This window comes from Peromyscus eremicus, chromosome 7 (assembly GCF_949786415.1).
Source record: "Peromyscus eremicus chromosome 7, PerEre_H2_v1, whole genome shotgun sequence".
NCBI classification, from domain to species: domain Eukaryota; kingdom Metazoa; phylum Chordata; class Mammalia; order Rodentia; family Cricetidae; genus Peromyscus; species Peromyscus eremicus.
In genome coordinates this window covers 112,857,586-112,880,916 of record NC_081422.1, presented here as the reverse complement: position 1 = coordinate 112,880,916, position 23,331 = coordinate 112,857,586, and the positions used below count along the sequence as shown (strand labels likewise).

The window sequence follows — 23,331 nt, the reverse complement described above, 5'->3', positions numbered from 1 at the left end:
AGGCAGCCTCATGGCAGGCCTCCCATCTCTCCTCTCCCCTCGCTGAAAGACCCGCACCTGCTTGCTATTACCCTACCCTAACACCCTCCCCACAACCCTCCCGGAAGTGAGAAGTCTCCCAGAGAAAGGGAGGGGACCCTCTCCTGACAAAAATGTAGCTATTACTCTCCCTAAACCTCGCAACGTGGGCCCGTGCGTGCACCCATTTCTCAGAAGACGACCCGGACTGCCAGGCTAGAATGCCGCTTTAGCAGTGATTCCTGTCCCGGCTAAGACCGGATTCTGATTCTTTCCCGCATCACCCACAACCCCAGCGAGGCGAGGCGCCCACAGGCAGGGCGTGGGGCCGGCAGCCCGCGGTAATGACAGGGCCTGTGGGTGGCGGCGGTGGAGGAAGCAGGAGGAATCTGACTATTTCTGGCCCGGGCGCACCCAGCTGGCCAGAGCCCGGGCCAGGGTTGGCCAGTCTTCCCGGCCCCCAGCTCTGCATCCTTTCCCGGTCCCCTGGAGGAGGCGGGGAGAAGCGCGGGTTGGCGGGCTCGGGGGGCGGGGCGGGGCCGTGGACCCACCCTCCGGCCTCCTCCCACCGCAGTCCAGTCGGGTCCCCGCACCGGCCTGCGCTCGGACCCCACGCCGCTCGGTTGCTGCTCACGTGAGTCACGCCGCGTCCCCTCCGCCGCTCGCCCCGACGGGCATGGACTCGGGTCGGGACTTCCTGACCCTGCACGGTGAGTGTCCCGCCCGCAGGGGAGACCCTCGGGAAAGCCTGTCTCCACCCCGGGGGCAGGGGTAGTAGCTCCTCGTGCTGCATTTGTGCTACCAGAGAGACTGAGTCCTTGGCCTCTGGCGGGATCCTGGAAAACTTCAGCTCGGGCTAGGCAGAACCTTGGGCGTTTCCAGACTTTCCCCCAAATCTGGCCCAAGAGATCGGGGAGCAGTGCAGACTTCTCTCGGGAGTTCCCCCTTATCCTGTTCATAAAAGGTGGGGCTCCTTGGTCCAGATGGCACCAAAGGGGTCGGGGGAAAAAAAGGAACAGCATCCTTGGACCACCGAGTTCTCACTGCCCTTTCAGAGGCTTCCCAAAACACGGGTGTGCCTGGACCGCGTCAGGCCGCGCGGGCGTGGCAGATGAGGGTGTGAGGGGGTGGAGCGAGGAGGAGGTGTGCAAGTTTGGCTGAGGTCGGTCTGGCAGCCTTCATTGCCTAGAACGGAAAACAGCCGTGCCAGGGCTGGGAGCAGCAGCACGATCGTATTTGCTGACCCTCCTGGCCACCGTGGGCCAGGTCTCAGCTAGAACTGCCTTGAAGTTTGGTCCTTTGTCCAGCCCGCTTTGTTTCTTCCCAGCAGGGCTAGCTCCTCTCCCTCTGACAGTCACTCTAGCGGAGAGGACAGTCCAGGCTCCGGGCTGCAAGCCTTGGAAGACTCCAGGGAAGGGAGAGGAACAACTGGTATTCGTGCACACTTCGGGAGGGGTTTGGGGGAGTCTTTCCTTCCTGTCTCTTCAGGTCATCTACCAGCTCAGCAAAACCCGCCCCTCCCACACCAATCCACTGCTTAACAGTATTTCTCACTTTACTCTAGTATCCTTGACATTGTAGGTCTTTATAAATTAAATTACACATACTGTATATGTGTGTGTGTGCGCGCGCGCGTGTGTGCATTTGTGCGTGCGTGCATGTGTGTGTGTGTGTGTGTGTGTGTGTGTGTGTGTAGGTCGGAGGACAACTTGCAGAATCTGCTCTCCTTCCAGCATGTGGATTCTAAGGATCAAACTCAGGTCACAGGGCTTGGCAGCAATAGCCTTCACCCCCCCGAGACAGCTCACCAACTAGGTTGTAGATTTTTGTGCTCACCAGTCAAGCACTCCACCCCACCCCCACCCCCCAATATGTGCCCTGCAGCCAGCCCCCAATCTGTTTTGTGTTTGTTAGTTGACCTAGACCTTGTTGCTAGGATTTCTCAAAGCCACATTGTCAGGCTGGGTCCCCGCCCCTCCCACTGCGCCCCCATTCTCTTCAGAGGCCAGAGGTACCCTTACAGCTCCCCACAGAATGGTGAGAACAGGGGGTTGGCAGCTCAGAAGATCACAGGCTGCACCTCTTCCCTGCCTGCCTCCCTCTGAGCCCTCTGGTTGCCTCTGACACCCCAGCAGCCTTGGGTCCTGTTGTAACAGGTTCTAGCCTCAGTGTCTGTTCCCTTGTCCCATCTTTCCTGGGTCTTCCCTATAGAGAAAGACTCAGCGCCTCAGTCTGAAAGCACAGACTTGGCCAGCCTGGCTCCTCCTGTTTGAGATCAGCCTCCCTCATGTGTGACTCGGTTGAGCCCTTCCCGCAGGACTGGAATGTACGCTGTGACCAAGGAGATGGACCTGTGGGCCCACCACTCCTAGCTGGCCCTCCACAGTGACCTCCGTCCAGATGTAGGAGGAACAGCAGTCAAGGGGACAGGTGGGGGGAGAGTGGTCACTGCGGTGTGCCTTTGTTCTCGGTGCTTCTGACAGGGAGTCTGCATCCCTTTCCACAGTGCAGGTCCCTCAGCACTGGCCACGTGCTGCCTGACCACACTTTCTGGCTTGGGCAATTGGGGGTCTGCTGCAGGAATGCCCCCAGTCCCTTCGATTGGCTGGAGACCTATGGACTCACCTAGAGATGAAAATGTCCCTTCTGCCCTTACTTCCTGCTCATACAGAGGCAATGTTGTACACGGGCATAAATTGTGAAGACAAATGCCAGAGTTCTCTCTCTCTCTCTCTCTCTCTCTCTCTCTCTCTCTCTCTCTCTCTCTCTCTCTCGGTGGGATGAGAGAGCATTGGGCAGGTAGAGCATCAGGTTCTAATCTTGCAGGAGCCGTCCCCCAAGCCAGGAGTTGTCTGGCAGGGGTGGTAGATGATGGACCACTATCAAAGGCAACCGTGGCTGCAATCAGATGAATGAACCAGGAGGCTCTTTCCACTTCTGAGGCCTGAAAATTGATGCTGCATTTCCATCTCCTCCTACCCCATATCTTCCACTCCATGTTAGCTACGCCCGGACTGGCATCCTCAGCAGGTTCCAGTGCCTGAAAATGTGACATCACCTCCCAGGACCTTTCCCTTCACTGAAGACATTCACCCACACTAACTTTCCCTATACCTGGCCTACTGCCCTATTGCAGGAACTGGCACTCTGTAAAAGGGGAAGGAGAGCGGCCTCCTCTTAGAGAGCACACGCTCCAAGCCCAGCTTTGCTGTTTACTGTATAACCTTTTGCCTTTCTGAGCTCCTCTCTCATCCATGGGATTACAATATACTTTCCCACAGAGGATGTTGCCGGGATAAACCGTTAGTGAGGGTTGGGGATTTAACTCAGCCCAGTGCTTGCCTGGCACACACCATTCCTAGGGTCAGTCCCTAGCACCTTACGAGCCTGGTCTAGTGGTACATGATTACAACTCTAGCATCTGGGAGGTGACAATCATTAGTTCAAGGCCATCCTCCGCTACACAGACTGTTGGAGGTCAGCCTAGGATACACAAGATCCTAGCTCAGACAAACAAAATTAATGAGCTTAGGAATTCTGGGTTGCTTAAAAAGCCAAAGCCCCCAGGAAAAGCTATCACAGGAAATAGGGATGGCCAGTTCCCCACTGACAGGAGTTATGTCTCAAAGCTCCGTCTGGCTCAGGGGTTCTGGGCTCATCATATACACACATTGACCCATGTTGGTCTTAAACTTTTTGTGTGCGCCAGGCTGTGTGGGGAGTCAGGAAAGTCTATGGACCTTCTCAAAACCGCATTGTATTGTTATGCGGGTTGTTTGAGGTTTGCTGTTGTTTGAGCGTTTTGTCTGTTTTGTTTTTTTGAGACAGGGTCTCAGTTTATAGCCAGGCTGACCTGATGCTCACTATGTAGCCCAGGCTGTCCTCAAACTCACAGCTATCTTCCTGCCTTGAAATCCTGAGTGTTACAGATGTGAGCCACCAGAACAAACTCAGGATCATGTTCTTAGATGCATCATAACATAAAGTGCTGAAGAATTCAAAGAAAATACTGAGATGCGATCACATCGGGTCCCGGGTGGTTGCTTTTCTGGCTAAGAGCCTTTGTTGGCTTCTTTACAACCCGGGTAGGCTGGCCTGTACTCTACTCACCCTCACTCCAAATAAAAAGCTTTCCTGTGTCCACATATCAGTTCATCGATGTTAAAGTACCTTGCTCGGTATTTATTCTTCGTGTGACGGTAGGCAGCCTGCTTGCCCTGTGCTTCAGCGTTTGGCTTTTACTGTGCTTGCCTGTGTCCCAAACTGGCTTTGCCAGTGACTCATTGCTGTGCAGTGAACCCGGTGGGGATCTCTTCAGGGACCGAGGGTAAAGGAGGGGTGAGTCAGGCCTCTGGGTGGTGTCCTGACACTCCTGCAGCAGGGACTCAGTAATTGCAGAGTGAATGAAAGGGGAGTTGTACACATGAAAGGCCCCAGTGTTCCCGAGCACTCTGGACTCACAGTTCTGCACAAAGTTGCAGTCTTTCTGATTTAGTCTAGCAAGCCCGTGGACTCCTTTTGAGGTCAGCATTTTTTTTTTTTTTCTTTTTAAGAACTGCGTCTGTGCCAAGCGATGGTAGTGCATGCTTTTCATTCACAGCACTAGGAAGGCAGAGGCAGGTGGATCTCTGAATTCAAGGCCAGCCTGGGCTACAGAGTGAGTTCCAGGACAGCCAGGGCTACACAGAGAAACCCTGTCTCGAAAAAAAAAAAAAAAAAAAAAAAAAGCCTAAAAAACCCAAACAAACAAAAAACAAAAACAAAGAAAAAGAAAGGAAAAGAAAAAAAAATGTGTTTGCATATGTTACCTTGGAGAGGTCCCTGATCAAATTGGAAACCAAGAGGAAAACCAGAGAGCCGGCAGCAGGCCTAGTCACAACGAATCATCTGAGTAAATGAGGAGATTTGTCGGGCTCGGTTGACCAGTCCCGGCTCTCCTGATCGTCTCTGCGTCTCTGTTAAACTCTGCAGGCACCAGGATTCCCTCTGCAGCTCAGCCTTCGCTCTGGTGCCGCCTAGGCGATCTTGCAGAGTTGGCGAAGGAGTTCCCTGCCAGGCTGTAACGCTCACGGCCGCCCAGTCCCCACCCTCACACACCCTCCCAAGTGGAAGTTCCTCCCCCCCCTTCCTGGGCTCCGCCTTTCCCGTGCAGAAGCCCCCCTCCTGAGCTCCGCCTCTCCGGTGTGCTTCCTGGCTGTAACTCCTCCACGTTGTCTCCCAGGCGGTGACTGCCAGCCTCTGGGCCTGGGTTATGTCTGTCAGGCTCTGCCTCCCTAACCCTCCAGCCATGCTTGCTATTCTAACACTCTGGAGGTGAAGGCACAAGGATCGGAACTCGAGACCATCTCAGCCACACCGGGCCTCCCCCGTCCCGCCACCTAGTTTCTGGTTCCATTTCCTCCGCCTACTTACGCCGCTCTCTCCAATCTCTCTAGCTCATAGGCCCCGCCCCATGCTTGACCCCGCCCCCGAAGTTCTGGCCCGCCCCTCCTCTGAGGTTCGGGCTCCGCCTTCTCAAGGCTAGATTGCCGGACTCTGCGGGATTCTAAACCAGGATTCACCCAGGCAGTTTTGGTAGGACGACATGCAGTGTCTGGGGGTCCCGAGCTGCAGGAGGCGGAGCGTGAGCCGCTCCCGGGAGCTCTACCTGCAGGAGCAGAGTCGCAAAGTGGCTGCGCTCAATGGGCAGAGGCTGGGTAAGGGGTTGGGGACACTGAGCCCGCCGCGGGGAATGGGACAGCAGCTGGAACAGGACGCTCCTCCTTTTGAGCCTCAGATTAGACGTGTTTAGTTCTTCTTTGGGGCTGTGTTTTCATTGTTGGAGCTGGGGTGAGTACTGGGGGTGAAATGGGGGACTAGATACGTACCCTTTCCCGAGCAAGCCAATCTTCACGTTCTCTACTAACTCCAACTCCTCCTGGTTACAAATTAACCCCTGGGTGTATGGCTCCCTGTATGACTGTAACCCAGTGAGGTCCAGTTTGGTAGTGGGCAAATGTGTACCTGGACAGGTGACAGTTGGTGACCCCAGGGTGGCTGAGTGATTCTGTCACACTCGTGGAATTGTGTCACCATTGTATGGGGGAGATAGTTTGTACTGTCGTATACCCAAGTGTCACACTGTAGTACCTAAGGTGTCTGTGTGTAACCCTGTGTGACAGTGTGCAGCTGATAGTGACTGCTTATGACAGATGTGACTGTGTGACCTAAGGCGATGGACTGACTGCCAGTCTACGTTATGGTATGGGTTTTCTGACTCGGTTACCCAGAGGCTCTGTGTCTTTGAGTGGTGACCGAATGTTTCATAACTCTGACCCTGAGAGCAGGCTTCCTAATTCTGAGTCCCAACTCCGATGTGCAGCTTCCTTCAACTCGATTTCCTTCTCTGTAAAATGAGGATAATGATACTACCTCTCTTCACCGAGTGGTTGAGGGGGTTAAACACATGTGCTGCGAACAGCATCTTATTCAGGAATTAGCTCTCATTATGGCTGCTGCTGTTATTATGGTGACAGCATTCCTGCACTGTATGTAGTGTGCCTGTGTGTGAAAAAGAGTAATACCCACTCCACGAGACACAGGTAGTTTGGGGAGCACTGTCCCTGTGTGCGAGGTTGTGATGGGGCGGTGGATCTCAGTGTAGCTGTGTATCGATGTGGGTTCCAGGCCCGGCACCATCATCATGCATCACATTGGGAACATGGACAGAATGTTAGGCATTCCTACCGGCACCTGGAGTGCCCTCCATGTCCTCTAAATAGTTGCTTCCCTGTGAGCAGCTAGCCTGGAAACGATTGGTGAAACCCCTTAGCTCAGGACCCACCCGCCCTTCCAAGGCTGAGTGGAGCTGGGCGAGGGCTTCCACAGACTTTGTGCATGATAAGAGAACAAGGGTCCTGTGGTAGGCCACCCAGAGGCCTCAGAGCCAGGAAACCCTTCCCACCCGATGGAGGTCCCTGCCCAGATTTCTCAGTTCCTGGAAGTGGTAGCTGTCACCTGCTGGAGTTATCTAGGTCCACTTGGGCTCAGATCTACCTCCAGGAAGCCAGGGTAGCAGGAGGAACTTATCACTGCCTGACCTCACAGACCGGGCCACAACTGGTGGCTCCAGGACAGGATGAACTTGTCATCCCTTCATGATGTTTTCCAGAATGGCAGGGTAGGGGCTTGCCTTCCACTTCCCAGAAGCCCCCATTCCCATCTGAGCTGCTAGCAGGAGCTTGCTTAGCTGTGTCCAGCTCAGGGGGCAGGGTGCTGCTGGATGGTCAGGAGGGCTCCCTCCTACTTGTACCTCAGCCTCAGAAGAGACAGTGGGACCTTCCCAACAGAGGCCATAGGTGGCCCTCTGCTCTGACAGTCTGGAAACTCCCTAACCTTCCCTTCACATGGGACATTCTGTGTGAGCCCCTTCCGGGTCTCCCCACACTGAAGGGAAGCTGCTTTTACTGAGGTAGAGCATCTTCGAGCAATGGGTAGACACATGGGACAAAGGTGGTGGCCTGTGACGTGACTGTCATCTCTAAGGACTGGCAATAATGCTTTCTGCGACACTTCTTACCCAGGGCTGATGAGGGAGCAGAGGCACTGGGGGGGGAAGGAGGCTCCCGAAGCGCCGGGAACGGCAGGGCGGGAATGTTAGCCCTGGGATCTGCCCTCACGGGAAGTGGGACGCTGATAAGGGGTAAGGGAGATGTGGGTGAGTGAGGCCTGTCCATATAGGCCTGTAGATAATGTGCAGAAAGTAAGAGGGGCAGCATGAACTCGGAGGGGCTGTCATGGGTGGAGCATCTGTGGCTTTGTGAGGTCTCTCCAGCCTAGGCCGAGGCTCTGGCTCCTCAAACAGGACAGTTAGAGTCTTTGATGCCACTTTTCTGTTGGGTCACATAGTTTTAGGGACATAATTAGGTATCCAATTGGCTTTGAATAGATTTGGCTGCTGAACTGTGTGGGATATCAACATGTGTGCACACAAATGCACACACCACCTTGTAGGTGTATCTACCTCTGTATCTCACTGATGGCTGTTAGGGTACAGTGTGTAGGTATCTTCTTTATCATCATCAGTACAGGATCTGTTTGCAGACAATGACTCCTGAGGGGCTTGGTGTCCTTCTGGTGCCTCCTGTCTGGGTCTGTCAAGGGAGCCCACAACTCAGGTCAAGCCTGTATCTCTGAAAATGGCACAAGAGCTGGGCAGGCGCCAGACAAGCAGGCAGAGTTCTGTCCTCCCTGCGGGCCCTGTCTCGGCTTCTGAAAACACTGAGCTCTGTCTTAAAGCAACTGTTCCCTGAGGGAGCCCAGGCCTGGGACACTCAGTGGTGGGGTCCGGCAGGAAAGACAGGGCCATCCCAGGAGGCTAAACGTAGTCCGTAGTGGGCCTCATCATTCTCTTCTGGGGGCAAAGATGGGGATGGGGAGAGGGTGGCTGGAAGAGCGTGGGCCCAGGGATTGATTCCATGGCAGTAAATCATGAAGTCACCAGGTCACACAGCTGGTCAGGAAGTGTGCTGGAACCTAGGTACAGATAATGTTGGAGCCATTGGAGACGGGAGGTTATTTGGCTCTGAAGCCTGGGTTTGTTTCCAGCTGCGCGGTCCCTTTGCCTTCCCATCCGCTTCATCTTTTAGTCCCAGATCCCTTCATTTCACTCTGAGTCAGACCATTTCCCAGGTCCCCCAGGAACCACAGGTGTTTGAACTGTGCTCATTCAGATTTTAGACAAGTCACAGTGTCTGTATGGTCTTGGGGCAGAGAATGCAGCACATTGGTCAGATGCTATGCACAAGTGCCCTGGGTTCGAGCAGTACCCATGCTGGGGCCAAAGCATGACCTTAGGTGGGTAGAAGTCTTCCCTGAAGGAGGCAGGGGTCTGGGATTGGCTGGCGGGAACAAAGGAGGAGAAGTTTACCCCTGAAAAGGATGGGGGTGGTGAAAGGTGAGAGGGCAGAGGGAACAAGGCCAGTGTGGGGCTGACGATAAGACAGGCATCTCACCAGCATTGACCCTCCCAGGGCTGCAGGATGACCAGGACCTCCAGGCCCTTCTGAAAGGCAGCCAGCTCCTGAAGGTAAAGTCCAGCTCATGGCGGAGAGAACGCTTCTACAAGCTACAGGAGGATTGCAAGACCATCTGGCAGGAATCCCGCAAGGTCATGAGGTCCCCAGAGTCCCAGCTGTGTGAGTGTCCTGGGTCTTGTGGTGGGGGTGGTACAGGGTAGGGTGGAGGTCAATCCTGGACTGTGACCACAGGTGGGCCGTGCGTAAAAAAAGGACCAAAAGGGAGAAAGTTAGGCTGGTTGGAGTCAAGGAAATATTCGAGTTAAATTATATGTAGGGCACCTGAGGTTAGGCTGGTCACAGAAGGCCATCATGGGTGTTAAAAGAGGGTGAAGATACATGACCATGACCACATATGGGGACAGCCAGGCTCAGAAGCTGCTATGGAGCTGGACAGGGTTGTTTGAAGTTATAGGTGCCACCCAGGTGATTGTAAAGGAGAGAAAATAGGTGGATCAGCACTCTAGGTATGTTAGGGCCAAAAGCTAGGCCCAAAGTCCAGGGACAGATAAAGTACTTCCGTATCAGTGGCCAATATGTTAGGTGGGGCGGAGGAGATGGAATCTCTCCTGGAACTAGAGCCGTGGGAGGCTTGGGTGGAGCAGGGAGGAGAAGAGAGTGAGAGTGAGCAGGGCTGGTCACTGTCTTTCTAGAAGGTTCTCAAAGGCCCAGGGACCCAAAGTTGAGGGGATAGGTATGCAAATGGAGAGAGCCTCCTGAGACCTTGGCGGCAGCTCTGCAAACATGCCCTTCAGTGCAGGAGCTCCCCGAGAGTTCTGTCTGAGACCTCCCTTGCAGAGAGCTGCGCCACCAGGAGAATTCTATGACATTGGGCCAGGCTCCTGCCGGCCCTGTCCAGTACGGGAGCCACCAGCTCCAAGGGGCCAGCGGGCTCTAGGCTTGCAGCCAGTGTGACCGAGGATTTATACCCACAAATGTTCTGTGGTTCTGTGAAATTTTCATTGGCTGTTCTGGAACTTACTCTGTAGACCAGGCAGGCCTTGAACTCTGAGATCTGCTTGCCTCTGCTGGAATTAAAGGCATGTGCCACCACGCCTGGTGTTTGTTTGTTTGTTTTTAAGAACAGGATCTCATACAGCCCGAGCTGGCCTTGAACTTAGTGTGTAGCCCAGGGTGGCACTCGTGCCCTTGTTAATAAAGATAGACGAATTCCCCATCTTTCAGCTGTAGACTCCTGAGTGCTCGGTTTGAGGATGGGACTTGGAAGTGTCTCGGAAATTACTCTGAGAACTGGGGATGTAGCTCAATTGGTAGAACACTTGCCTATCATTCATGAAGCCCTGGGTTCAATTCCCAGCACTTCGTAGACTGGGTGTGGTGGCACATGCCTTTTATTATCTTAGTGTTTGGGAGGTAGAGGCAGAAGGATCAGAAGTTCAAGGCCATCCTCATCTGCAGAGTGAGTTTAAGACCAGTTTAGGAACATGAATTCCTGTCACAAAAAAACAAAAGAAAACCACCTTGAGACTCAACTCTGTCCCAGCCCAGCGAATGCCTCCCAGCACAGGAGTGACCCCGACCTTGCCTGTGTCTTGTGGCGCCAGACAGGCTTCCTACACTGGACTCCTGTCCTGATACAGGGTTTCCTGTTAGCTACTGGTGGATGGGAGCATGGTGGGAACAGAGGGCTTTCATTGGAGTGGTGGATACACAGGAATTGCTAGCCTCTGTGCTTAGTGCTTGGAGAGGGATGGGGAAGGGGCAGGAAGAAGAGATGACCCTGCCCTATGCCCTTCCAACAGCAGCTGTCACTCAGGCTAGCAGGAGCCTGGGGACAGATCCAGGGGCACTCTGAGAGGCTTGCTTCCAGCTCCGATGGCCGCCACAGGTCCCATGCTTAGCAGGCCTCGTTTGTACTTGTTTTTCCCAGGCCAGGGTTGAGATTCTTGTCCTCAGTGGCACCGTACCCCTGGGGAAACTGAGTCCCGGTGATGGAGGAGTAGCACATTCTCCCATTTCTCTGTCTAATGCTGTCTCCCCAGTGCTTCCCACTGCCCACCCTTTGTTCCCAGGAATGTTATCAGCGGTGAAGGCAGCTGGCCTTTCTCTCGGGGCTGGTGGAGGCGTGGGCCTGGGGGCTCCATGGCCCAGGCTTCCTGTTTTCTTTCCTGGCCCAGAGTGGCTCAGCTGCTTAGTGGGGCAAAGAAGGATTAGCCAGGGATATGCCCTGCATCCCAGATGGCACAGGGGTCACGTGTCCCACTGTTCAGCGTTTATGGCCCAGGCAAAGCACATCATACATGTGGTCCTGTAGGTGTCTGAAAGGCCCCTGGGGCCTCGGGGTAGGAGGATTTTGGGAGGGACATGACAATTTACAGATAGGCCCATTCTAGGACCCAGAATGGCTAAAGATAGGATGTGGCAGGGGCAGTCCTGTGTGGGGAGGCTCAGCATTAGCCATGATGGTGAGGCTGGTTCTCAGCCAGGCTGTGGTGGGTATATTGGGATGGCAGCCTGGGAAGGTAGCATAGAAGGTCTTGTTTGGCCCTGAAGTTTGGAAGACTGGCTATGATAGAAGGCGGCCCTCTCCAGCCTCCTAAGGGCAGAATGATGTCATCTCTCAGACCTCAGGAGCATGTGATGAGCCCACCATGTCTAACCTTCTGGGAAGGCCCCTCCCTCTTCTTTCCTGCTTTTTTCTGCTGAGCCTCCTGGGTCTGGGATCCCTCAGAGTATGGGGGCTCTAAATGCACACAGAGCTCAGCCTTTTCATAAGCTGAGACAGGCCCAGGAAGACGGAACTCTGCCTCCTTATCCCCCCTGCCCAGCGCTTCTCAGCGATGCAGACTGGCCTCTACTCTGCTTCTTGGGACCCTGAACAGTAGGGTTTTCCCACACCCTTCTGCCAAAGGGCTCCCTGAAGCCAGAACTCACCCAGTCACACACAGGGTAAATACACCACTTTTCTCTCTGGCTTTGGGCTTCTGTCCCAGGTCCACGACTGACCAAGTGTGGCCACCCATCTCCTAAGTAGAGGGGCCAAGGGGCTCTCGTAGCTGTGGGGCCCCAAAGTCCAGTGTGGCCTGGAGGGTGTGTGACCTCTCCATCCCAGGTGCCAGGCTCTGGGATGGTCTCACCCTCAGAAGCCTGTTCGTGCTATGATTCCTTCATTACTGTGACCACGGACCTAGGTCCTAGCTGCCCTTCCTGTCCTGAGATTTCTGCCCCGTGTCTCCCTGTGTCCAGCTCGGCCACTCTTGGCTGTCCTGTGCCCTGCTGTGCTGTGTCCTCTCTCTCCTAGTCTCACAGCTCTGCCCTCCTGCCCCCCTCCTTGGACCCTCAGTCTGAGCCCCCCAGTCTGGCTGTGACACTAGCCATGCCCCTCGCCCTCGTGGCCTCGGCTGCATCAGAGACAGTCATTTATCTCACAGTCTGTCCTGTCCCTTGTCCGTCCCCCTGTAGTCTCCATCGAGGACATTCAGGAGGTTCGGATGGGGCACCGCACAGAAGGCCTGGAGAAGTTTGCCCGCGACATACCCGAGGACCGCTGCTTCTCCATCGTCTTCAAGGACCAGCGCAACACACTAGACCTCATCGCCCCGTCGTCAGCTGACACTCAGCACTGGGTGCAGGGACTGCGCAAGATCATCCATCACTCCGGCTCCATGAACCAGCGGCAGAAGCTGCAGCAGTATCCTCTTGGGGGCGGTGGGTCCTGGCTGGGTATGGAATGTGTTTGGGTCAGTTTTGTGCCGCCGTAACAAAATACCAGAATGTATTAGTTACTTTCTGATTGCTGTGATACTTGACAAAAACAAATCAAGAGGAAGGGAATATTATTAGGGTTTGAGAGACGCCGCCCATCATGGTGGAAGAGGCACAAGGCAGCCAGTCACACTGTGTCTGCAGTCAGGAAGCAAGAGAAGGAGACAGGCACTGTGCTCTGCTCAGCTCCTTTTCCTTTCTTACTCAACCTGGGACTCCAAGGAGTAACTTGTGCATCAGTCCAGTCCAGTGATCCTGCTTCTGGCATGGGATGAGGGTGGAACCAGCTCCAACTTCTGTGTTTACCTGAGGCAGATTCTGGGCTGGAACTTGTGATCCTCCTGCCTCCTGTGTGCTGGGATCACAGGCCTGTCCCACCTGCAGCTCCCCTTTTTATGACAGTTTTATGGAGGGATAGTTCACATACCATAAAATTAACCCAAGTGTTGAACCTAGGGCTGGGGCAGTGGCTCAGTCAGTTAAGAACTTGCCACGCAAACATAAAGACCTGAGTTTGAGTCCGGCACACAGGTGAAAGACCAGGAGTGGGCTGGAGAGATGGCTCAGCATTTAAGAGCTTGTACTGCTCTTCCAGAGGACCCAAGTTCTGGTCCCAGCACCCAGGAGGTTCAGCTAACTCACAACAGTCTGTAGTTTTAGCTCCAGGGAACCTGATGCCTCTGGCTCCTGGGGGGTACCCGTACAAACACACACACACACATACACACACACACACACACACACACACACACACAGGCGCCATTACTTGAAATCTCAGCACTGCACAGCAGAGACAGGTAGATCCCTGAGTCTTCCTAGACTAAAAAGTGAGTTCCAGGCCAGTGAGGGATCTTGTCTCAGAAGACAAGGTGGACAGTGCTTTTTAGTCCCCACATATACAAGCATGCATCTGCACCCACATGAACAGACATCCATACACGTACAATTGCTGAGCCCGGTTCAGTGATTTTCACATATTTACAGATGTACTGACATCCCCATCGTCGATGAACAGCTGGTTGTTTCATACTTTCTCCCAGGCGCAGAAGCCTCTGTCTGCCCTTTGAATACATTGCCCTCTGTGGCTTTGCCATAGAAGCAGAGCCCGCAGCCTCTCCTGAATGGCTTCCTACTCCTAGTGTGTGTCAGCCTTCACTCACTCCGTAGTGTGGGTCTGTACTCCATCCCCTCCGGCTTCCTAGAAATATCCCACCCTATGGATACACTCTGCTCCATAACTCCTAACTTACCAGTTCAGGGACCTGAGTTGCCTCTACTTCAGGGCACTAATCTGCCGTGAAAGCTAGAGCATATGTTTTGTGTGAATGTGTGTCTTCATTTCTCTTGAGTACACACTAGAAGCAGAATTGCTAGGTTATATGATAACTTTTGTGTTTAGCTTTTTTAAAAAAAGATTTTATTTTTATCATTTTATTTTAAGTGTATGGGTATTTTGCCTACATGTATGTCCATGTACCATGTCCATGCCTGGTGCCCAAGGAGACCAGAAAAGAGTGTTGGATCCCTCGAAACTGGAGTTACATACAGTTGTGAGCCTCCATGTGGGTGCTAGGGATTAAACCCTGGATCCTCTGGGAAAGCAGCCAGTGCTCTTAACCACTGAGCCATATCTCTAGCCCCTTGTTCTGGTTTCAACTATGCCTTTGTCTGCGTGTGCATGTATGTCCATGTGTGTGCAATGGCCAGAGGTCAGCAGAGGACACTGCATCCCCTGGAGCTCAGTTATAGGCCGTTGTGAAAAGCCCCATGTAGGTGCTGGGAACTGAACTCAGGTCCTCTAAACATTCTCTCCAGCTCCATACTTAATTTTTTGAAAACCTGCCAAACTGTTTTCCAAAGAAACTCCAACAGTTCAGACTCCCCCCTGCAGTGTGGGAGGGGTTCCATTTTTCCATCAATGGCAGCATTAGTTTTCAGTCTTTCTCTTTTGCTATAGACACTGTCTTGGGTGTGAGGTAAGTCTCTGGTTGATGTTCTGTTCTGTTGTGTGTGGCATGAGGTAGGTAATCTATTTTTTTCTTTTTGTGTTTGAATATGCAGCTGTTCCAGTACTATCTGTTGAGACTCATTTTTCATAATTATTTTTATTGCATTACTTATTTATTGTGTGTGTTTGCACACTTGCCATCTAGTGTGTGTGGAGGTCAGGGAATAACTTGAAGGAGCTGATTCTCTTCTTCTGTCATAGGGTCCTGGAGATCAACTCAGTTATTGGGGACCTTTGCCTGCTGTGCCCTCATAGGCCTGAAAACATTATTCTGTTGAATCTTCCCATTGAATTGTCCACTGACTGTGAAAATGAATGTATTCTGCACTTAGTTCTCTTCCATTTGTCTGTTTGTCTGTCCTTTCTTATACTCTGCTTGCACCACACTCTTTCAGCCCCTTTAACTTTGTAGTCAGCTTCATAATCAGGAAGTGTGAATTGTCCGAGTCTGTTTCTTTGTTTTGCAAGATTGGTTTGGCCGGTCTGGGGCCCCTGGCCTCCTGAATGTATTTTAAGATCAATTTGTCAATTTCTTGCAAAGAAACCAACATCATTTGTAGGGATCTTGATCAATTTGGAGACTTCTCAGCAGGAAAATATGTCTTCTGATCCATGAACATGGATAGATGTCTTTACATTTGATTATTCCTTTTTCCATTGTTGAAGATTTACTCTGTGTGTGTGTGTGTGTGTGTGTGTGTGTGTGTGTGTGTGTGTGTGTACACACATGTGTATAGTGCCTGCAGAGGCCAGAAGAAGGTATCAGTTCCCCTAGAGATGGGGTTTTAGGTGGTTGCAAGCCATATGGAGGATGCTAGGATTCTAGGCCTGGTCCTCTGCAAGAACAGCAAACAATCTTGTGTGCTGAACCATCTTTCCAGCCTCTAGTGTCTTTTTCCATTTCTTTTAATAATGTCTTGTGGCTTTTGGAATTTTAAGTTTTATACTTTAAAAATAATTCAAATAACTTTAATCATTTGGATGCTATTATAAGTTAATTGCGTCTTAGATTTTTATTATTATTATTATTATTATTATTATTATTATTATTATTTATTTTTTGGGGGGGAGGGGGTTTCGAGACAGGGTTTCTCTGTGTAGCCTTGCCTGACCTGGAACTCACTCTGTAGACCAAGCTGGCTTCAAACTTGGAGATCCGCCTGCCTCTGCCTCCCGAGTGCTGGGATTAAAGGTGTGCACCACTGCCCAGCATTTCTTAGATTTTTATAGTTGTTGGTTTTGGTTTTGGTTTGTCTGTTTTAAGACAGAGTCTCATGCAGCCCAGGCTACCATGGAATTGGCTATCAGGGACTAAGGGGGTCCAGCCTCCCAGGGTCTGGGAAGAATCTACAACCAGCTGATAATTTTATCTTTGATGAAAAGAAATGAATCTATGTACACGAAACTCCTTGGTCCATACACTTTATTATTCTGTGCCAGTTCTCTCTCTACAGCTTCTATTCTGCTCTCAAGCCCAGCTCCTTTCTTGCCTGATTTCTCTCTACATGTATCTGCGGTCCCCTCTAAGTTCTATCTTAATTCTCTCATCTTAGTTTTGCCCCATCTAGGTTCTCATCTATCTAGTTCTTTCCCATATCAGCTCCTCTCCCATCTCCTTCTCTCTCATCTGGCTCTTCCTCATCTTGTTCTTCCCCATCTAGCTCTTCCTCATCTTCCATCTCGTTCCTCTAGTCCTCTCTTCTAGCCCTTCAATCTAGTTCTTCCCATCTAGTTCTTCCATTCTCTTTTCTCCATCTCATACTCAAGTTCTCTAGTCAAAATCCTCCTTCTCCCTCTCAGTTCTCCATCCTCAAGTTCTCCACTCCTCTCTTCCTCTCTGTCTCCTTGTACCTCTAAGTCCTTCTCTGAAAATAAAACTGCCTTTTTATCCCTTTGACCCTTATCTCTCCAAGCTGTCTCTGCTCCTGTGGTTTCTGGCGAGTGTTCTCCATCACTAGGCAACTTCTATCACAGCTAGATGTAGCTGTAAGTTTTTACCTTTAGTTCCGAGTTTCTTGTTAAGGGTGGATCTAAAACTAGAGATAAGACTTTGGAAAGGAGAAAGTTAAGCTTAATTAGCACATCTGCCAGGCCTTCTCAAACAGGTAGTCTGGACTCAAGTCTGTTCTTAGAGAGTACAGAGGTTATCTCTGATGAGGTACTTTCTTCTGTCTGGGGATGGACCTGGCCGGATGCTGTCAATAATGGTAATTACAGGGAGGCTTGAACTGGGGTTCTGGCTGTGCATAGCTGTCAGTGCAGAAGGTTATCTAAATACTCCTAGAAGTGGTTAGGTTAGGAGTTAGAAGTCTATAAAGTTAGTAAGGCTGTAAGAAAAGGAGAGTATGAACTAAATTGTTTGAAGCTATTCCTTAAGGTCTACCTGACCTAGGCAGTGTCTTCCTGTGGAATTTACCTTAATTTCAGGAGTCTTATTATGTGGTGGTCTGTATTGTTATTCCTGTTAGTCCTTGAATGTGGCTAAGGGAGATATCTGATTCCAGAGCCAAAAGGAGAAGAAACTGGTGGGCCTAAGGGAAGAAAGTCTTTCCTGAGGTTGTTCTCCAAACACCTTGAATGTATATGTCCAAATAGTGATCAATCCACTTCATAACAGAAGACAGCTGATATATAACAAGCCAAATAACACCAAATGATCCCTGGAATTTGGCTTCCTCTAAAGGAATTGATCCCTTCAGGTAGTGGCTTTGCCATAACCAGCTGAGTTCTTATTATATATTCCTGCGGCCTGTAGCCATTGGCTGTCTAGCTAAGGATGACCTAGAACTTCTGATTCCTCTGCCTCGAGCTCTGGAGTGCTGAGGTTCCCGGGTGTGCCGCCCAGTACTTAGATTGTTTTTATAGTTATAGAGCATCACTTACGCTGCTTATGCTGTTGTTTCCTTTATGATCTCTTCAAAAATCCCATTGTCCTTTTTATGAACACACCCATGAAGTTCATTATCTTTGTTTGACTCAGTGAGGATTCTGAGGACTGTGCTAGGAGGCTCCCCTCCCCCAGGTCCTCAGAGTCTGAAGGGAGAAAAGGAGGGTGAGGTAGGATGGGGCCAGGATGTCCCAGTCATGATGACTTGGTCCAGGCTTTGGTTTGTGTGGGAGATCTCCACTTTCTGGTCAGTGGCTGGAAACTGGTGTTTCTGTACATTAAGACTCAGGTACTGGAGGCTGGTTGGCTGATGGTTTGGGAAACTGGAGGATGCACTTCACAGTGATAATGGTGGTGCTGACATCGGCACTGTGTGAGACGGTCCCATAGGGTGGGGGAGTTCTCGACTGGTTTCCTTCTCTGTAGTCTAGATTGTCTACAGTGAGCCTTTTTATAGTAGACAGATTCAAACGTCATCAGGTATCGGAATGAGCAAAAGAAAAAGACCTCTAGCTGGGCCTGGTGGTACCATCCTGTAATCTGAGCTACTCAGGAAGCTGAGGCAGGAGGATCACAAGTTCAAGACCTCACTGAACTAAAGAGTGAGTTTAGGGTTGATCAGGGTCATTTAGAGAGCTCCTGACTTCAAATACAAAGTCGAGAGGTCTGGGGTGGAGTGTTCTGTAAGACGCTGAGTTCAGCCCCAAACCAACCAACAAGCAGGAGAAGAAGGGAAAGGACCCTAGTAAGGACGGCCTCCAGGGCCCTCCCCTGCTCCCTACTCCTCCAGCCTGCGGGGCACTGCACCACAGGCATCACAGGCTCCACAGGCTCCACATGGCCGGGATGCTGTGGGCATCAGGCTGCCGTGTGTTTTCCTGACGGCTTCCCAGCTGGATTCACTCCTGCCTGCGAAAGGCTGATAAAAACAAGGACAACAAGATGAACTTCAAGGAGCTGAAGGACTTCCTGAAGGAACTCAACATACAGGTGGACGACAGCTATGCCAGGAAGATCTTCAGGGTGAGCTGGCTCCAGTGGCTGTGGGGGCCCCGGGCCTGGCCTGGGGCTGGGTCTAAGCCCATGGGCTGTGCTGCCTTTGCAGGAATGTGACCACTCCCAGACAGACTCGCTGGAGGATGAGGAGATCGAGACCTTCTACAAGATGCTGACCCAGCGGGTGGAGATCGACCGCGTCTTTGCAGAGGCTGCGGGATCCTCGGAGACCCTGTCAGTGGAGAAGCTAGTCACATTTCTGCAGCATCAGCAGCGGGAGGAGGCGGCAGGGCCAGCACTGGCCCTCTCCCTCATTGAGCGCTACGAGCCCAGTGAGACCGGTGAGGGCCCGGCCATCCCAGAGACACATGGCCGGGAGATTGTGATGGAACTGCAGACAGACAGACAGACAGACATGCTGGAGGGAGTCAGCCCCAGGGCTGCTGATCAGTGTGTGGCTATCCTGTGTAAGCAGGCGCATGGGAGAGAGAGCGCCAGTGTTTGCCCTGTCTGGGCCTCACTTCCCCTCAGTTCTTTCTTCAAGGGACGTTGAGTGTCCCTGCCCCAAGACGTAGAAAGCAGTGGCTGTTGTTACTTCCTTCTTTGTGTCTATTCTGGATGCAGCTTTGAGACATGACCTAGGGGACAGGCCAACCTGTCAGCTTAGTGAGACCCAGCCTCACAGTTCAGACTTAAAGGAGGGCTGGCGGTGCAGCTCAGTGGTAGAGTGCTTGGGTAAGGACTCGGAGGTGATGTCACCCAGCGTTGAGGCTTTTAGAACGGGAGGAAGGAAAAGGACAGGGCCTCACCACACTGTAACCAAAGCCTCCCTGGGAGACCAGGACGTCTGCTCCCCAGAGCTGCAGAGGACTAGCAGAAGGTGGGTGGGCAGGCAGAGTGGAGAAAAGACTTTTCTTTCCACTGCGGTAGGCATCTAGTTCTGACCGGAAATGGTGGCTTCTTCCTACCTAGCCAAGGCACAGCGGCAGATGACCAAGGATGGCTTCCTCATGTACTTGCTCTCTGCTGATGGCAGCGCCTTCAGCCTGGCCCACCGCCGTGTCTACCAGGACATGGAGCAGCCACTCAGCCACTACCTGGTGTCCTCTTCCCATAACACCTACCTGCTGGAAGACCAGCTCACAGGGCCCAGCAGCACAGAGGCCTACATCCGGTGCGGGCCGGGGCGAGACTGTTAGGGGCGAGTCAGGGTGGGACACCTCCCCACGACAGGACCTGGAGGGTCCTAGCCTAGCTGTCACTGCTCCCTGCAGGGCTCTGTGCAAAGGCTGCCGCTGCTTGGAACTCGACTGCTGGGACGGTCCCAATCAGGAACCCGTCATCTACCACGGCTACACTTTTACGTCTAAGATCCTCTTCTGTGACGTGCTCAGGGCCATCCGGGACTATGCCTTCAAGGTTGGGCGTGCCCGTGGGAGTGAGGAGAGGATCAGGGGTGGACAGTCCCTTCTAACTCATCTTGGGGCTTTTAGGCGTCCCCCTACCCAGTCATCCTGTCCCTGGAGAACCACTGCAGCCTGGAGCAACAGGGAGTGATGGCCCGTCACCTGAAGGCCATCCTGGGGCCCATGCTGTTGGACCAGCCTCTGGATGGGGTTACCATGAGCCTGCCTTCTCCTGAGGTACAGAGTGGGTAACCAAGGCGGGAAATTGAACCTGGCTGGGAGGCCTGGATGGGTCTTAACCAGTCAGCCCTATTTCCCCAGCAACTGAGGGGCAAGATCCTGTTGAAAGGGAAGAAGTTTGGAGGGTTGCTGCCTGCTGGAGGGGAAAACGGGCCCGAGGCCACTGATGTGTCCGATGAAGATGAGGCCGCTGAAATGGAGGATGAGGCTGTTCGGAGCCAAGTGCAGCAGAAGCCCAAGGTTCTAGGGCACGCTGTGGCAGTGGGGTGGCCCCGGGTCCTCCCATTGCCCACTGGACAGTTGCCTCGTCTTAGTTTTTCTGTGGCTGCCATTCAGACCTTCTGCCCCTCTCTCTGTCTGTCCTCTCTCTCTGTTGTCTGGGTTTCTGGTGCTCAGTGGCCACCTTGTCCTACCCTCTGGCTCTAACCTGGGCCTCCCCATGGCCTCCAGGAGGATAAGCTAAAGCTGGTGCCGGAGCTCTCTGACATGGTCATTTACTGCAAGAGTGTCCACTTTGGTGGCTTCTCCAATCCTAGCACCTCTGAGCAGGCATTCTATGAGATGGCTTCCTTCTCTGAGAACCGTGCCCTCCGGCTGCTGCAAGAGTCAGGTGAGCCCCTGTTCTTGCAGGCATCTGATCCTGGCCATCTGGACTGGTCAAGACTGGGCCTGTCCTCCACCCTTGCCGGGGTCCCAAGTTGGCATTCCCTGCTTTATGTCCGGGCAGAACTGACAAGGTGGGGTGGGGTAGGTAGGTGTGTCTTCAGCCCACCAAGGCCTTCACTGCTGACTTGACCCCACCTGTTCTCAGGAAATAGTTTTGTCCGCCATAATGTGAGCCACCTGAGCAGGATCTATCCAGCTGGGAGAAGAACAGATTCCTCCAACTACAGTCCTGTGGAGATGTGGAATGGGGGCTGCCAAATTGGTACGGGCCGCCTGGGATGGAGGGGGTTAGACAGGGCACCTGGCCTTCGTGTCCAGAGGCCTCGAGCCCTGAAGGTCACAGGGGAAGTCTGTGCACCTGAGAAGGTTTGGGTGCAGGCCGAGAGCTGAGCATGGAAATTGCCCAGCCAGCAAGTCTGTGTCTGGTGTGCACTCCAGCCCTTTGAATTTCGCCATCAGAAATGGAACATGTAGCTCGCCGTTAGAGGGCTTGCCTGGCATGCATGAAGTCCTAGGTTCAATCCTCTGCACTGCGGAGAACAGGGATGGTATCACACCTGTCCTCTCAACACCTTCTCGAGGTGGAGGCAGGGATGGGGTAGGGTGGGTGGTTAGGAGCTCAAGGTCTTCCTTGGCTACATAGTGGGTTCAAGGCCAGCCTGGGTTACATGAGACCCTGCCTCAAAACCCAACAAAACAGTCTGGGGAGACGACTCAGTCAGCAAAGTGTTTCCCATTCAAGCATGAGGTCCTGCGTCGGGATTCCTACCCATGTAAAAGGACGGGAGTGATGACCCACATCTGTAACCTCAGCACCGAGGAGGCAGAGACAGGCTCTGGAGCTCATGGCCAACCCGCCCAGATGAATTGGTGATCCCTGGGTTCAGTAGAGACCCTGTCTCAGAAAATAGTAAAGAGCAATGAGAAAGATGCCAGACATTGGCCTCTGGCCTCCAGAGATACACAAGTATGAATAACACATGCACACACTCACGGGAGCACATGCCTATTACACACACACAAATAAACAGAACATGTGGTCAGTGTGGTGGGTCAGTTAGGATGATGGGAAGGCAGGAGACACTGGAACATCATTGGATCCTGCTTCCAACTCACATAGGAACCTGGACTATAGTGCACTCTGAGCAGGCTGGGCTCTAGGACTCTGGGGCCAGCCCACAGCTTGTGACTGCTCTCATCCACCTGTAGTGGCTCTGAACTTCCAAACCCCTGGGCCGGAAATGGATGTCTACCTGGGCCGCTTCCAGGACAATGGAGCCTGTGGGTATGTGCTGAAACCCGCCTTCCTGAGAGACCCCAACACCACCTTCAGCTCACGTGCCCTGACTCAGGGGCCCTGGTGGGCCCGGAAGAGGCTCCGTGTCCGGGTATGGCCAGACACAGAAGGGACAGCCGCCTGTTGGGGATCCCTGCTGCTCACTGCCATCCCTGAATGCTCGTTGTCCCCACATTTCCTTAGATCATCTCTGGACAGCAGCTACCAAAAGTCAACAAGAGTAAGAATTCGATTGTGGACCCCAAGGTGATAGTGGAGATCCACGGTGTGGCCCGGGACGTGGCCAGCCATCAGACCACAGTTATTACTAATAATGGTATAGTATGCACTGGCTGGGTTGGGCCAGGCCGCTGGTTCTGGTGGCCTTGCTATTGATATGGTGTTGGTCCTTCTAGGTTTCAACCCGTGGTGGGACACAGAGTTTGAGTTTGAGGTAGCAGTGCCCGACCTTGCCCTTGTACGCTTCGTAGTAGAGGACTATGATGCCTCCTCTAAGAATGACTTCATTGGCCAGAGTACTATCCCCTGGAACAGCCTCAAGCAGGGTGAGTGATGGAGGGAAGGGGCCAGCCAGGAACAGTGGGCAGGGCCTGGCTTCTCTTAGCCTACTTCTCACAGTGCCTTGAGTATCCTCTCCCAGTGACCAGACCTGTCCTTCCCACCAGGGTACCGCCACATCCACCTCTTGTCTAAGAACGGAGACCAGCATCCATCAGCCACGCTCTTTGTGAAGATCTCCATCCAGGACTAAACCTGGAGACTGGGTGAGGTCCACCCTGACTGGGCCAAGCTGGATCCACACCTCGGGCAAGACTGGCATTGTTGCACCGACTTCTGGTGCAGAGCTTGAGGCCCTGGTCTGCCTTCATGGAGCTCTCACACATCACCTGTGCTTCTGCCTCTCAGGGGACCCAGGAGCAGTCCAGTCCCCGGAGTGGTCCAAACTTCCGTTAGGAACACTGCAGCCCTCTCCCTACCCTCTAGCTGTCTTTAGGTTGTGAGTTTTTATAAAAGTCACCAGGTAAAGCCCA

The 23,331-nt window shown here is 52.8% G+C and overlaps 1 protein-coding gene across 2 annotated transcripts; it reads left to right on the top strand.

Annotated features, from left to right (window-relative positions):
• Positions 1-611: 611 nt before the first annotated feature.
• On the top strand, positions 612-23,326 carry Plcd1 (phospholipase C delta 1). 2 transcript variants are annotated; one of them, XM_059268869.1, is made up of 15 exons: positions 612-728; positions 9,030-9,194; positions 12,498-12,726; positions 18,589-18,718; positions 18,801-19,032; positions 19,664-19,865; positions 19,966-20,110; positions 20,185-20,334; positions 20,419-20,577; positions 20,788-20,947; positions 21,149-21,265; positions 22,213-22,391; positions 22,484-22,616; positions 22,696-22,845; positions 22,966-23,326. In XM_059268869.1, the coding sequence occupies exons 1-15, from the start codon at positions 695-697 to the stop codon at positions 23,049-23,051; spliced, it is 2,271 nt and encodes a 756-aa protein (XP_059124852.1). In that variant the 5' UTR covers positions 612-694; the 3' UTR covers positions 23,052-23,326. The 2 variants fall into 2 exon arrangements, with proteins under 2 accessions (XP_059124852.1, XP_059124851.1); XM_059268868.1 differs by lacking the exon at positions 612-728 and adding an exon at positions 5,560-5,714.
• The last annotated feature ends 5 nt before the right edge of the window (positions 23,327-23,331 follow it).